This window comes from Entelurus aequoreus, linkage group LG21 (genome assembly GCF_033978785.1).
Source record: "Entelurus aequoreus isolate RoL-2023_Sb linkage group LG21, RoL_Eaeq_v1.1, whole genome shotgun sequence".
Classification (NCBI taxonomy): domain Eukaryota; kingdom Metazoa; phylum Chordata; class Actinopteri; order Syngnathiformes; family Syngnathidae; genus Entelurus; species Entelurus aequoreus.
In genome coordinates this window covers 9,486,448-9,501,280 of record NC_084751.1, presented here as the reverse complement: position 1 = coordinate 9,501,280, position 14,833 = coordinate 9,486,448, and the positions used below count along the sequence as shown (strand labels likewise).

The following is a 14,833-nucleotide window of genomic DNA, read 5'->3' as shown; positions in this document are numbered from 1 at the left end:
ATATTGTTTAACTTTCTTTTTTATTCAAGAATTTTTTTTTAATTTATTTACCTTATTTTATTTGATTAATTAAAAAAAAAAAGACCTTATCTTCACCATACCTGGTTGTCCAAATGAGGCATAACAATGTGTTAATTCCACGACTGTATATATCGGTATCGGTAATTAAGAGTTGGACAATATCAGCAAAAAAGCCATTATCGGACATCCCTACTAGTACTACTACTACTACTAATATAGTAATATGGGCTGCTTGCATTGCAGCAGGCCCATAATTACTCCAGTCTGCAGTTCATATTTTGACCAGCAGGGGTCCTCACTACGGTGACACCTGCAGAATGGTCACGACTCTCAAGCACAGTCAGGATGTGATGAATAAAGCAGATGCACTCCAGTGTGGGACCAGAAGATCCTCCTTTGACACACACGTTATGTCCGACACATCAAAGGAACCTGTGACCCCGCCCCCCCAATACAACAGAGTCCACGTGCGTGTTACCTGCGTGAAGATCTGACGCGCGGGACGTGGATGTCTGGCCTCGTGACTCATGGAGCCGCGCGTGGAGGCCGGAGGAGCGGAGTCTTCATCCTCCTCGCGCTCAGCACAGCGTCACGAGCGCGCGTGACGTCACCTGCTGCAGTCTTCCGCCACCTGGCGGCCGCCGGGGTGTCCTCCGCAACTGCCTGAACAAAACCAAACCGAGTAGAAAGAGTTGCGGGGGGAAACAAGGTGGAACCATAGACATGTTCCTGCGTACTGGCGCTGACGAGACGCGGGGCCGCCATCTTGGAGTGGTGATCCGCTCCACTCAGTGCAATTCATTTGGCAGGAGCAATGAACATTTAATTCATCTTACCTCACTAAATACTAGGGATGTCCGATAATGGCTTTTTGCCGATATCCGATATGCCGAAATTGTCCAACTCTTTAATTACCGATACCGATATCAACCGATATATACAGTCGTGGAATTAACACATTATTATGCCTAATTTGGACAACCAGGTATGGTGAAGATAAGGTACTTTTTAAAAAAATGAATCAAATAAAATAAGATAAATAAATTAAAAACATTTTCTTGAATAAAAAAGAAAGTAAAAAAATATAAAAACAGTTACATAGAAACCAGTAATTAATGAAAATTTGTAAAATTAACTGTTAAAGGTTAGTACTATTAGTGGAGCAGCAGCACGCACAATCATGTGTGCTTACGGACTGTATCCCTTGCTGACTGTATTGATATATATTGATATATAATGTAGGAACCAGAATATTAATAACAGAAAGAAACAACCCTTTTGTGTGAATGAGTGTAAATGGGGGAGGGAGGTTTTTTGGGTTGGTGCACTAATTGTAAGTGTATCTTGTGTTTTTTATGTGGATTTAATAAAAAAACAAACAAAAAAAACGATACTGATAATAAAAAAAACCGATACCGATCATTTCCGATATTACATTTTAACGCATTTATCGGCCGATAATATCGGCAGACCGATAATCTCGGCAGACTGATATTATCGGACATCTCTACTGAATACCACTGATTTCCACGCGCTTTTTTGTCATACGTGTAGTTATGATAAAGGACACATGTTTTATTGTTCATAGTCTGCTTAAAGGCCTACTGAAAGCCACTACTACCGACCACGCAGTCTGATAGTTTATATATCAATGATGAAATCTTAACATTGCAACACATGCCAATACGGCCGGGTTAACTTATAAAGTGCAATTTTAAATTTCCCGCTAAACTTCCGGTTGAAAACTCCTTTGGAGGATGACGTATGCGCGTGACGTAGCCAGTGAAACAGAGGTATGGCTCCCCCATTGAAGCCAATACGAAATAGCTGTTTTCATCTCATTATTCCACAGTATTCTGGACATCTGTGTTGGTGAATCTGTTGCAATTTGTTCATTGCATTATGGAGAAAGAAGCTGAGCAAGCAAAGAAAGTTGTCGGTGCGAAGCGGAGTATTTTGCGAGGGAAGTCAGCAACACAACACAGCCGGCATTTCATTGTTTACATTCCCGAAAGATGCAGTCAAGATCGAAGAACTCGGACAACAGAGACTCTTACCAGGAGGACTTTGACTTCGATACACAGACGCCTGTAGAGAACTGGGACAACACAGACTCTTACCAGGATTACTTTGATTTGGATGCACAGACGCAGACGCGGTACCGTGAGTACGCAGCTGCGCTTCCAAACATTTGATTGCTTGCCCGTACGTGCGTGTCACGTACGTAACTTTGGTTAAATATATAAGCTTTATGAACCTTGGGTTAGGTGAACGGTCCTTTGGGCTGAGTGATTGTGTGTGTGTTGTGCAGGTGTTTGAATTGTATTGGCGGGTTATATGGACGGGAGCTAGTAGCTAGCATAACAAACACCTAGGTGTTTTTATGCGGGATTAATTTGTGGCATATTAAATATAAGCCTGGTTGTGTTGTGGCTAATAGAGTATATATATATGTCTTGTGTTTATTTACTGTTGTAGTCATTCCCAGCTGAATATCAGGTCACCCCCGGCTCTCACAGCATCTTCCCTATCTGAATCGCTTCCACTCCCCACTAGCCCTTCACTTGCACTTTCTTCATCCGCAAATCTTTTATCCTCGCTCAAATTAATGGGGAAATCGTCGCTTTCTCGGTCCGAATCGCTCTCACTTCTGGCCGCCATCATTGTAAACAATAGGGAACTTTGCGGAAATGTTCAACTGACTATGTCACGCTACTTCCGGTAGGGGCAAGGCTTTTTTTTGTCAGATACCAAAAGTTGCGAACTTTATCGTCGTCGTTCTCTACTAAATCCTTTCAGCAAAAATATGGCAATATCGCGAAATGATCAAGTATGACACATAGAATAGATCTGCTATCCCCGTTTAAATAAAAAAAATTCATTTCAGTAGGCCTTTAACAGTAATAGAATTTTCTTATATGCTATACGTCAGTGTTCCCCAACCTTTTTTCCACTAGGGACCGGTTTAATGTATGCATTATTTTCACAGACTGGCTTTCTACGTGTAAATTAGCCTTTGCCCACAATCTGCCACATTAAAATGTTATATGTCCATTGATGTGCAAATTGTCCCGTTACAAGTACAATGGAGTTGTAATATACATCTATTAACAGGCTTATTGGTGTGTTTTGTGGGACAGGCGAAAGTTAAGTCTGAGAAAATGTGGTAGTTTATAAATTAATTAATGTTTCTGTGCAGCCCGGTAGCAAATGCATCACGGACCGGTGGTTGGGGACCACTGCTATACGTGACCAGACGTCCGAGATCAAAACTGGGAATATAATCCCAGAGAAGGGGGAAAAAAACAGTCAGCTATTTTGAAGTTGGAAACAATATGATTAGGTTATATATACATGTGTATATCCTACATAAACAATGTATGAATACATTAGATATCTATATATCTATAGATTGTATCTCTGTTGCTGCAGCAGCAGAGTTTATTCTGTCTTGACACTTTGTATTGATATTTTGTATTACATTCTTCCCTTAAATGATCATGTTTACAGTGATTGTTTTATATGTATTTTTTATGGATGTCGCTTTGGATAAAAGCTTCTGCCAAATACTTCAACATAAGTTAAAGTTAAAGTTAAAGTACCAATGATTGTCACACACACTAGGTGTGGTGAAATTTGTCCTCTGCATTTGACCCATCCCCTTGTTCACCCCCTGGGAGGTGAGGGGAGCAGTGGGCAGCAGTGGTGCCGTGCCCGGGAATCATTTTGGTGATTTAACCCCCAATTCCAACCCTTGATGCTGAGTGCCAAGCAGGGAGGTAATGGGTCCCATTTTTTTATAGTCTTTGGTATGACTCGGCCGGGGTTTAAACTCACAACCTACCGATCTCAGGGCGGACACTCTAACCACTAGGGCACTGATAAACATATATAAACACCTGAAAATCTTTTTATCAGCTAAAACCACCAATCTGTTTCACTGGATTCAGAATAAAACCAAATTCTGTCTTACCCAACAATGTTAGTATTTGAATATTGTTACTTGAAGACTTATTCCTGGTTACAATTATACTGTTAAGAAAGTATTGTCTTGTACTTTGCCTAAAACGAGCTGTGGTAATATTATTTTCACAAAATACAACCAATAGTACGTTAATGTTAAATCTTACTTGTGAAAAGTAATCCCCCCCGATTCCTATTTTCAACAGTCCGCTCATTTGAGCAGGAAAACGCTGAACACCATCTTTGTTTTCTACCTGTCAACTGTCAGTTTAGGCTGCTCGCCGGCTCCTCGTCACCACTTCAAGATGGCGGCCGAATTCCTCGCGTCACAGCAGCCAATGCTGCGTCTACTTATAAGATGTCTATGGGTGTAACCACGTCAAGTCTACTGCCCCCTGGTGGCACAAGGGAGTGGCTGCAGATTGGTATTCACTACAAGACGTGTTCATTTATATACAGTATGCTAGTATTTATTACTATAAAAAAGTAACACGATTACAAATATTACACAACACAGATGAGTATACAGGTATTAAATTAGTGTGCTTGCTCACCATTAACTGCTCTACAGAATAAAAAAGAAAACAATCAAGGAGGATATGTTTTTTTTTTTTCAATTGTCTTTTTCATAGTCGTGCGTGGGAATTGTTCTATTCTGACTGTAACAGAAATTCCCAAGAAAGTGTGTCAAATAGGGTGCGACCCAAGCGTGTTTCTCGTATTCAAGAATAGATTTGTGTTTTTTTTTCCCCCAGCAAGTGTTGCGTAAATTACCGCGCGTCATTAAACGTGTTTGACGATCATAATCCGGCAATGGCATGGATTTGTGACGTGAATGACGCAAACGTGTTTATATTTGGGTCCGACATGCATGTCCGGTATTCCTGCGACGATAAAATCGGGTAAGAACGAACAATGGATTGGGCTTTCGGGGGCGAACATGTGGGCGTGGCTTAACTAGACCACACCCCCTCAAGTGGAGGTGTTGAATATTTGCATAAGTGCTTTTAGTTTAGTGTCTCCCACGCACACACTCACACACACTCACACATCCACGAAGGTATGGATGTTGTAAACTTTCTGGAGAATGTGGAGCTAGTGAAAGCCTGGGAAGGTAAGACTCATTAACTGATGTTTTTACTATTATAAATGATTTTATTCCATTTTTTTTAATGTGGATATTCTTTGACAAGTCTTTTGCATGGTGCCACAATGTCAGCGGTGGATGAAAAGTGTGTTTGTTCTATTAGAAATAAACATGCGTTTGCTGTGCTGCTTGCTTAGATTTCAGACATGACATCACAGCAATGTGGTCCCACTGGCTCACCTGCTCACACACCGCTATTAATAGTACATTTACACACGGTGACGGGTGTGTGTTTGTGTGCGCATGCATAGGAGGCCGCGATAATGGACGGAGCAACAAGTGGCGGGAGAAGTTCTGCTTCCCCAACATCAGCCTCTGCCGCGACATGGCTGCCAGCATCGGTACGTTTGCGGGGCAAATGTGTGCCACACCGAGGCTAACGTCACATGTCACTTCGGGGCGGTATAGCTCGGTTGGTAGAGTGGCCGTGCCAGCAACTTGAGGGTTCCAGGTTCGATCCCAGCTTCTGCCAGCCTTGTCACTGCCGTTGTGTCCTTGGGCAAGACACTTTACCCACCTGCTCCCAGTGCCACCCACACTGCTTTAAATGTAACTTCACTATGTAAAGCGCTGTGAGTCACTAGAGAAAAGCGCTATATGCAAACCCCGTTTCCATATGAGTTGAGAAATTGTGTCAGATGTAAATATAAACGGAATACAATGATTTGCAAATTCTTTCAACCCATATTCAATTGAATGCACTACAAAGACAACATATTTGATGTTCAAACTCATAAACTTTATAACTTCATGGCTGCAACACGTGCCAAAGTAGTTGGGAAAGGGCAATGTTCACCACTGTGTTACATGGCCTTTCCTTTTAACAACACTCAATAAACGATTGGGAACTGAGGAAACTAATTGTCGAAGCTTTGAAAGTGGAATTCTTTCCCGTTCTTGTTTTATGTAGAGCTTGAGTCGTTCAACAGTCCGGGGGTCTCCGCTGTCGTATGATTGATTGATTGAGACTTTTATTAGTAGGTTGCCCAGTGAAGTACATATTCCGTACAATTGACCACTAAATGGTAACACCCGAATAAGTTTTTCAACTTGTTTAAGTCGGGGTCCACTTAAATTGATTCATGATACAGATATATACTATCATATATACTATCATCATAATACAGTCATCACATAAGATAATCACATTGAATTATTTACATTATTTACAATCAGGGGTTTGGAGGGGGGGGGGTAGGATATGGACAGCAAGTAGTGGACATATAGAGAGAGACAGAGAGAGAGAAAGATAGCGAGAGAGAGAGAGGGATCAGAAGGCATAATAAAAAGTATCTGCATTTGATTGTTTACATTTGATTATTAGCAATCCGGGGAGGGTGTTAGTTTAGGGTTGTAGCTGCCTGGAGGTGAACTTTGAAGGAGGATAGAGATGCCCTTTCTTTTACACCTGTTGGGAGCGCATTCCACATTGATGTGGCATAGAAAGAGAATGAGTTAAGACCTTTGTTAGTTCGGAATCTGGGTTTAACGTGGTTAGTGGAGCTCCCCCTGGTGTTGTGGTTATAATTTGTATTTGTATTTTACGCTTCATAATGCGCCACACATTTCCCATGGGAGACAGGTCTGGACCGCAGGCGGGCCAGGAAAGTACCCGCACTCTTTTTTTTTACGAAGCCACGCTGTTGTAACACGTGCTGAATGTGGCTTGGCATTGTCTTGCTGAAATAAGCAGGGGCGTCCATGAAAAAGACGGCGCTTTGATGGCAGCATAAGTTGTTCCAAAACCTGTATGTACACTACCGTTCAAAAGTTTGGGGTCACCCAAACAATTTAGTGGAATAGCCTTCATTTCTAAGAACAAGAATAGACTGTCGAGTTTCAGATGAAAGTTCTCTTTTTCTGGCCATTTTGAGCGTTTAATTGACCCCACAAATGTGATGCTCCAGAAACTCAATCTGCTCAAAGGAAGGTCAGTTTTGTAGCTTCTGTAATGAGCTAAACTGTTTTCAGATGTGTGAACATGATTGCACAAGGGTTTTCTAATCATCAATTAGCCTTCTGAGCCAATGAGCAAACACATTGTACCATTAGAACACTGGAGTGATAGTTGCTGGAAATGGGCCTCTATACACCTATGTAGATATTGCACCGAAAACCAGACATTTGCAGCTAGAATAATCATTTACCACATTAGCAATGTATAGAGTGTATTTCTTTAAAGTTAAGACTAGTTTAAAGTTATCTTCATTGAAAAGTACAGTGCTTTTCCTTAAAAAATAAGGACATTTCAATGTGACCCCAAACTTTTGAACTGTAGTGTACCTTTCAGCATTAATGGCGCCTTCACATATGTGTAAGTTACCCAGGTCTTGGGGACTAATACACCCCATACCATCACACATGCTGGCTTTTGAACTTTGCGTCAATAACAGTCTGGATGGTTCGCTTCCCCTTTGGTCCGGATGACACGATGTCGAATATTTCCAAAAACAATTTGAAATGCGGACTCGTCAGACCACAGAACACTTTTCCACTTTGCATGAGTCCATCTTAGATGATCTCAGGCCCAGAGAAGCCAGCAGCGTTTCTGGGTGTTGTTGATAAATGGTTTTGGCTTTGCATAGTAGAGCTTTAACTTGCACTTACAGATGTAGCCACAAACTGTATTTAGTGACAGTGGTTTTCTGAAGTGTTCCTGAACCCATGCGGTGATATCCTTTAGAGATTGATGTCGGTTTTTGATACAGTGCCGTCTGAGGGATCGAAGGTCACGGTCATTCAATGTTGGTTTCCGGCCATGCCGCTTACGTGGAGTGATTTCTCCAGATTCTCCGAACCTTTTGATGATATTACGGACCGTAGATGTTAAAATCCCTAAATTTCTTGCAATTGCACTTTGAGAAACGTTGTTCTTAAACTGTTTGACTATTTGCTCACGCAGTTGTTGACAAAGTGGTGTACCTCGCCCCATCCTTTCTTGTGAATGACTAAGCATTTTTTGGGAAGCTGTTTTTATAACCAATCATGGCACCCACCTGTTCACATGTGGGATGTTCCAAATAAGTGTTTGACGAGCATTCCTCAACTTTATCAGTATTTATTGCCACCTTTCCCAACTTCTTTGTCACGTGTTGCTGGCATCAAATTCTAAAGGTAATGATTATTTGCAAAAAAAAAAAAAAAAGTTTATCAGTTTGAACATCAAATATGTTGTCTTTGTAGCATATTCAACTGAATATGGCTTGAAAATGATTTGCAAATCATTGTATTCCGTTTATATTTACATCTAACACCATTTCCCAACTCATATGGAAACGGGGTTTGTAAAAATAATTCACTTCACTTTGGTCCTGTCAGAGCGGGACTACACCGACCTGTGCGTGAAGCAGCCCATCGGCAGGAAACTCTTCGAGCTCTTCTGTCAGACGCAGGTGGAGCTCCAGAACCACGTGGCCTTCCACCATGAGCTGGTACTGGACCACACGTCACCCAACACCACCTTTTAGCAAGAAAGCGCAGGGGAAAGTCACATACAGCACAGGCCAAAAGTTTGGACACCTTCTCGTTCTTGTTTTGCACACTCTTGGCATTCTCTCGATGAGCTTCAGGAATTTTCACGTCACAGGTGTCAGTTTCGATGCCTTCGGTGACAATCTACAATGTAAATAGTCATGAAAATAAAGAAAACACACTGATATGAGAAGGTGTGTCCAAACTTTTGGCCTGTACTGAACATTTACACTTTAATCATCTCTTATAATAAAACTAAAATTAAGGGACAAGCGGTAGAAAATGGATGGATTATATCATCATACATTTCAAAACAATGGTATTGTTCAAATGAAGACACATACTTAAATATCTGCTTGATTTATGACTTCAAAGCAAGTAATCCAACCAACTGTTCATGTAAAATTGTTACAGTAATTACAATTTTTTTTACAGTAAAATCCACTTTCAATATAGAGCAGGGGTCCCCAAACGGGGGCAGCATATATATATATTTATATATATATTTTATTGTCATAATTTTATTGCATGATTTTTGTATCCCTTTAATTTAGGTAGCCAGGGACTGCAGATGGAAATGAGCTATTTAGCTATAATCTGGTACAGAACATATCTGTCTTTGAGCTTAATGTTTCTGTACATTGTCCCTTCAAATAAAGACTAAACTAACTAACTATATATATATACATATATATAGTCGTGGTCAAAAGTTTACATACACTTGTAAATAACATAATGTCATGGCTGTCTTGAGTTTCCAATCATTTCTACAACTCTTATTTTTTTTGTGACAGAGTGATTGGAGCACATACTTGTTGGTCACAAAAAACATTCATGAAGTTTGCTTCTTTTATGAATTTATTATGGGTCTACTGAAAATGTGAGGGTCAAAAGTATACATTGTTAATATTTGCTTACATGTCCCTTGGCAAGTTTCACCGCAATAAGGCGCTTTTGGTAGCCATCCACAAGCTTCTGTTTGAATTTATGACCACTCATCTTGACAAAATTGGTGCAGTTCAGCTAAATTTGTTGGTTTTCTGACATGGACTTGTTTCTTCAGCATTGTCCACACGTTTAAGTCAGGCCATTCTAAAACCTTGATTGTAGCCATTCCTTTACCACTTTTGAGGTGTGTTTGGGGTCATTGTCCTGTTGGAACACCCAACTGCGCCCAAGACTCAACCTCCGGGCTGACGATTCTAGCTTGTCCTGAAGAATTTGGAGGTAATCCTCCTTTTTCATTTACCCTCTGTAAAGCACCAGTTCCATTGGCAGCAAAATTAAGCCCAGAGCATAATACTACCACCACCATGCTTGACGGTGTGAGTGGTGTTCTTGGGATTAAAGGCCTCACCTTTTCTCCTCCGAATATATTGCTGGGTATTGTGGCCAAACAGCTCCATTTTTTGTTTCATCTGACCACAGAACGTTCCTCCAGAAGGTCTTATCTTTGTCCATGTGATCAGCAGCAAACTTTAAGGCCTTAAGGTGTCGCTTCTGGAGCAAGGGCTTCCTTCTGCAATCAATCAATCAATCAAAGTTTACTTATATAGCCCTAAATCACGAGTGTCTCAAAGGGCTGCACAATCCACAACGACATCCTCTGCTCAGATCCCACATCAGGGCAAGAAAAAACTCAATAATAGTTCTTGCATAGTAGCCTCTCAGTCCATGGCGATGCAAAACCCGCTTGACTGTGGACACCGGTGTTCTAGCACCTTCCAATTCATTGCAGACTTGGATTTTGGTGGTTCTCTGTGGACTCTTGATTGATTCTGACCAATTTTTCTCTCAGCAGCAGGTGATGGCTTGCTTTTTCTTTCTGATCGTGGCAGTGACAAAACTGTGCCATGCACTTTATACTTACGAGCAATTGTCCGCACAGTTGCTCTTGGAACCTTAAGCTGCTCCAAGTGACTTTCCTGACTTGTTCAAGTCAATGATTCGTTTTTTTTTTTCAGATCTGTGCTGAGTTCCTTTGACTTTCCCATTGTCGCGTTTGTAACCGAGTCTAATGACCGCATCACGTGAGCCCTATTTAAATGGGCTCAGAGAAGTCAACAGGTGTCGTCAATCATAATCACTCACATGAAGTTAAGAAGCTCATTTGATTTGATTGTAACTTTCCTACATCACCAAAATTGATCATGTATGTTGCAGTATGTATACTTTTGACCCAGCAGATTTGGTCACATTTTCAGTAGACCCATAATAAATTCATAAAAGAACCAAACTTCATGGATGGTTTTTTTTTTGTGACAAACAAGTATGTGCTCCAATCACTCTATCACAAAAAAAAAAAGATCTGCATGAGCGGCTAAGAGACACAGAGAGTAACAAGCGGTAGAAAATGGATTAGAAAGGACAATAATATTTTTTCATTTAAACTTGGGACTTCCTGCTGGACGGATTTTGGACGTCGTATCTGGCCCTCTGAGGGCAACCATAACTGCGATGTGGCCCTCAATGAAAACGAGCTTGACACGCCTGCGCTGGATGTTTATGATGTCATGTAAAAACAATATTTAATGAGGTTCGAGTAGGGCCGTGTACGCACAAACGCAGAGTTTCCAAAACACAAGAAGCCTGGAGGTGGCATTACACCTCTGTTATTGTAATGTTTATTTGACATGTACTGTATCTTTAAAACCAGCCCTGGGAACAATATCAATCTTTTTCTTTGGTAAGTGTTTAAAGCGCACATGTGCTGCTGACACCCAACACTCATGGAGTGATAACATGTTTAATCATCGATATAGTGATGTATTACATGTGCAGTGAAGTGTACGTTGTTTTTAAAAGCAGTACATTTTTTTAGTCGCTCGCGGTCGCACCCAGCTCCATCTACACCAGGTCTGGGCAATTGTTTTGACTCGGGGGGGCCAAATTTGGAGGAAAAAATGTGTCTGGGCCGGTATATCTATTTTTAGAAACACATACAAAACCTCACAAGAATGTCTGAATGCTAAAAACGTTATGACCGCCTTAAAAAACGGAATGGAATTTGACTTTTTTTTTTTTACCGAACTTGACACCTAGAATGTACATGAAAATAAAGAATGTGGGATTTACAATATTAACTACGAAGGATAAAAAACTGAATATTGACAACATATGAACGTCACACACCCTCTCCATCCACATATTTTACAATCAAGCGAAACGCAACAAACAGCGAAATATGAACGCGAAGTGTAAAAAAAAAATCCCACCTACAATCTGATAAATCACTAAGCTTTACAACTTTGTTGTAAAAATCTCTGACACCCGCATTTTCAGGCTCGCTCTGGAAACACTCTGTGGAAACGCTCCCCACCCACACTGCTTGGTGCCTCGTCTGAGCTGCTGTGACTTAGATTACAGTGTTTCCCACACATTCATTTATTTGTGGCGGCCCGCCACGAAAGAATTACGTCCGCCACAAATAAAAAGAAACTTTTTTTTATTTAAAAAAAAATTTTTTTTTTTTTTTTTGTCCTGTCCAGCTTCTCAGGCAAATCATATAGTTGATGTAGATGCCCATATAGGCTGTTCAGATTTACTTTACAAAAGAGAAGTGTAGTATACTTCTCTTGTTGCCTTATTTGTATTTTACCATGTTTATTCGTTACTGACTGTGGCAGGACACCTCTGCCTCTGTTTCACTTTATGTTGCTGGTAAATAATATGGTTGTAGTAGTAGGCTAAAGTTAAATGATTTAGTATGCACTAATTAAAGGGGCAGAGCTTTGAGAGACATTTTAGCTTTTATATTTTATAAGATATATTTTTTGTAAGAACCACAATTAAATATATTTCAGTGAATAACTTATTGTTCAAATCTGTATATAAATATGTACATAAAGTGTTGTAATTATATTGTAAAATGGATGGATGGATGGACGTTTAAAACAAAACTGTTATTAATTAGTAAGTATACATTTTTTGAGCCTTTTTAGAGAAAATCATATCATTGTAGTAAATTATACAAATTACTCGATGTCATGTTGACCACGCCCATAGCCACGCCCCCACCGCCACAGGTATCTTGGCAGTTTATGGGAAACACTGGATTACCATAGTAACTAATTAAATGACCATAGTAACTAATTTGATGACCATAGTAACTAATTAGATTAGCATAGTAACTAGTATATCATGCAAAAGTGCAGATTGCAACCATTGAAATACTTTGTATAGTTCAAGACTTACGGTCATTTGAAAATATCACTGCACATCATAATGGCGGCTACACTTCCCATCTTAAAGATCTAAAAAAATTATTTGGGAATGTCCGGCGGGTCAGATTGAAAAGCTTAACGGGCCTTAATTTGTCCAGGTCTGATCTACGCAAACGGAACCAACGTAATGTAACGACCTGCTGGGGTTGATGTTGTGTTCCTGAGTGGGTGATAATCAAGAGTTCCCATGGTCGATGTCCTTGTTCATAAACGTATGAACCAGGACAATTAAAACAAGTACAAAACAGCACCCGGGGGTTGTTAATTCAATAAAGTAATAATAGTAGAATGTAAAATATATATGTAGTAATGTGTATAGTTATATGCTGTTCTCCAGCGGTTCACGTCTTATATAAATGAAATAACTTTCAATGTTGCTTTTAATGATGTAACGTCCAATGTGTGTAACCGGTCATGTGGTGTGGCCCAGGGTTCTGTTCTGGAGCCCGTTTTATTTTTGTTGTATCTAATGCCGCTTGGGAGGTTGATCAGTAGTTTTAAAAATGTTTTCTTATTTATATGCAGATGATATTCAACTGTTATGCTCCTTCAATGATTCAGAGTTTCACTTTTTATCTGAGTTCTTGGGAGTGCGTATCCTGTACTAAAAACTGGTTGTCCTCAAATTTCCTCCAGATAAATTCTAACAAAACGGAAACTCTTGTCAATTGCTCCCGATAAAAAGATCCCCCTGATTAAGAAGTCCCTTGGTGCATCTGTTAAAAGCAAAGATTAAGCATTTTATTAACGCATATTTCCAGGCTTTCGCGGGCCACATGAAATAACGTGACGGCCCAGATTTGGCCCCTGGACCTTGAGTTTGACACCTGTACATTAGGTGGAGGTCTCACAGCGACCAAAACAGCTGACCGCCATTGTCGCAGACAGGAGTCTTGCAAAGCCCATTTTGATGCGTCTAATGCAGACCTGGGCAAATTAAGGCCCGTTGAGCTTTTCAATCTGGCCCGCCGGACATTCCCAAATACTTTTTTTAGATCTTTAAGATGGAAAGTGTAGCTGCCATTAGGATGTGCAGTCATGTTTTCTAATGACCGTAAGTCTTCAACGATACAAAGTATTTCAATGGTTGCAATCTGCGCTTATGGATAATCTAATTAGTTGCTATGGTCATTTAATTAGTTACTATGGTAATCTACGTCACAGCAGCTCAGACGAGGCACCAAGCAGTGTGGGCGGGAAGCGTTTCCACAGACGCTGAAGGAGATTTTCACAACAAAGTTCTAAAGCTTAGTGATACGTAGAGTAGAATAGAAAGTACTTTATTGATCCCTGGGGGGAACTCAGCAAATATCAGATGTATCAGATTGTAGGTGGGTTTATTTTGTACCCTTCGCGTTCATATTTCACTGTTTGTTGCATTTTTGTTGCGTTTCACTTGATTGTAAAATACGTCGATCGAAAGGGGGTGTGACATTCATATTTTGTCATTATTCAGTGTTTTATCAATCATAGAAAAATTTAATATTCCATTACGTTTTTTTAAGGCGGTCTGTCATAACGTTTTTAGCATTCAATCAGACATTATTGTGAAGTTTTGTATTAGTGTTCCTAAAAATAGATATACCGGCCCCCGGACACATTTTTTTTCTCTAAATGTGGCCCCCAAGTCAAAATAATTGCCCAGGCCTGGTCTAATGTAATCGCCGTAGGGTGTAAATAGCATGTTTATGTTCAAACACACAGCAAGTGTGTTTGAAGCAAGCAAGGCAGTGTTGCTGAGCTTTGGAAATGACCGCGCACCACCGTGACGTCATCAGAGGAGTACAAGTCTCAGTTTGGGCCGTGATTTTAAACTCAACACTTTTCAGTCTGCGTTTTGAAGGACAAAAGTATGCATTTGCGTGTGGACAAAAGAGATCCGTGTGGCCTAACTGTCCTCTTGTCTTCAGGATCAGTTCGAGAAAGAGCAAGACGAGGAAAGACGCATTTTTGGAGTCTACATTATTGAATCCTTCTTCTCCGACCAGGTAGTACCACACTGCCTCCA

The 14,833-nt window shown here is 40.4% G+C and overlaps 2 protein-coding genes across 5 annotated transcripts in view; one reads left to right on the top strand and one right to left on the bottom strand.

Annotated features, from left to right (window-relative positions):
- LOC133638319 (dual specificity protein phosphatase 26-like) overlaps nucleotides 1–9,402 on the bottom strand; it is a 17,684-nt gene extending 8,282 nt beyond the window's left edge. The window contains exons 1-2 of one of the 2 annotated variants that reach the window (XM_062030812.1): nucleotides 8,467–9,401; nucleotides 500–684 (exon numbers count right to left, since the gene is read on the bottom strand). The gene's annotated coding sequence lies outside the window, so the exon portion shown is untranslated. Of the gene's footprint in view, nucleotides 1–499; nucleotides 685–8,466 lie in introns of both variants that reach the window. The other variant, XM_062030813.1, reaches the window with a different exon arrangement.
- The window catches only part of grk5 (G protein-coupled receptor kinase 5), a 16,806-nt gene continuing 6,873 nt past the window's right edge, over nucleotides 4,901–14,833 (top strand). Inside the window, exons 1-4 of one of the 3 annotated variants that reach the window (XM_062030799.1) lie at nucleotides 4,901–5,098; nucleotides 5,383–5,472; nucleotides 8,450–8,562; nucleotides 14,736–14,813. In XM_062030799.1, coding sequence (XP_061886783.1) covers nucleotides 5,047–5,098; nucleotides 5,383–5,472; nucleotides 8,450–8,562; nucleotides 14,736–14,813 — 333 coding nt within the window. In that variant the 5' untranslated portion in view covers nucleotides 4,901–5,046. Of the gene's footprint in view, nucleotides 5,099–5,382; nucleotides 5,473–5,494; nucleotides 5,681–8,449; nucleotides 8,563–14,735; nucleotides 14,814–14,833 lie in introns of those variants that run through there. The other 2 variants (XM_062030800.1, XM_062030801.1) reach the window with 2 other exon arrangements.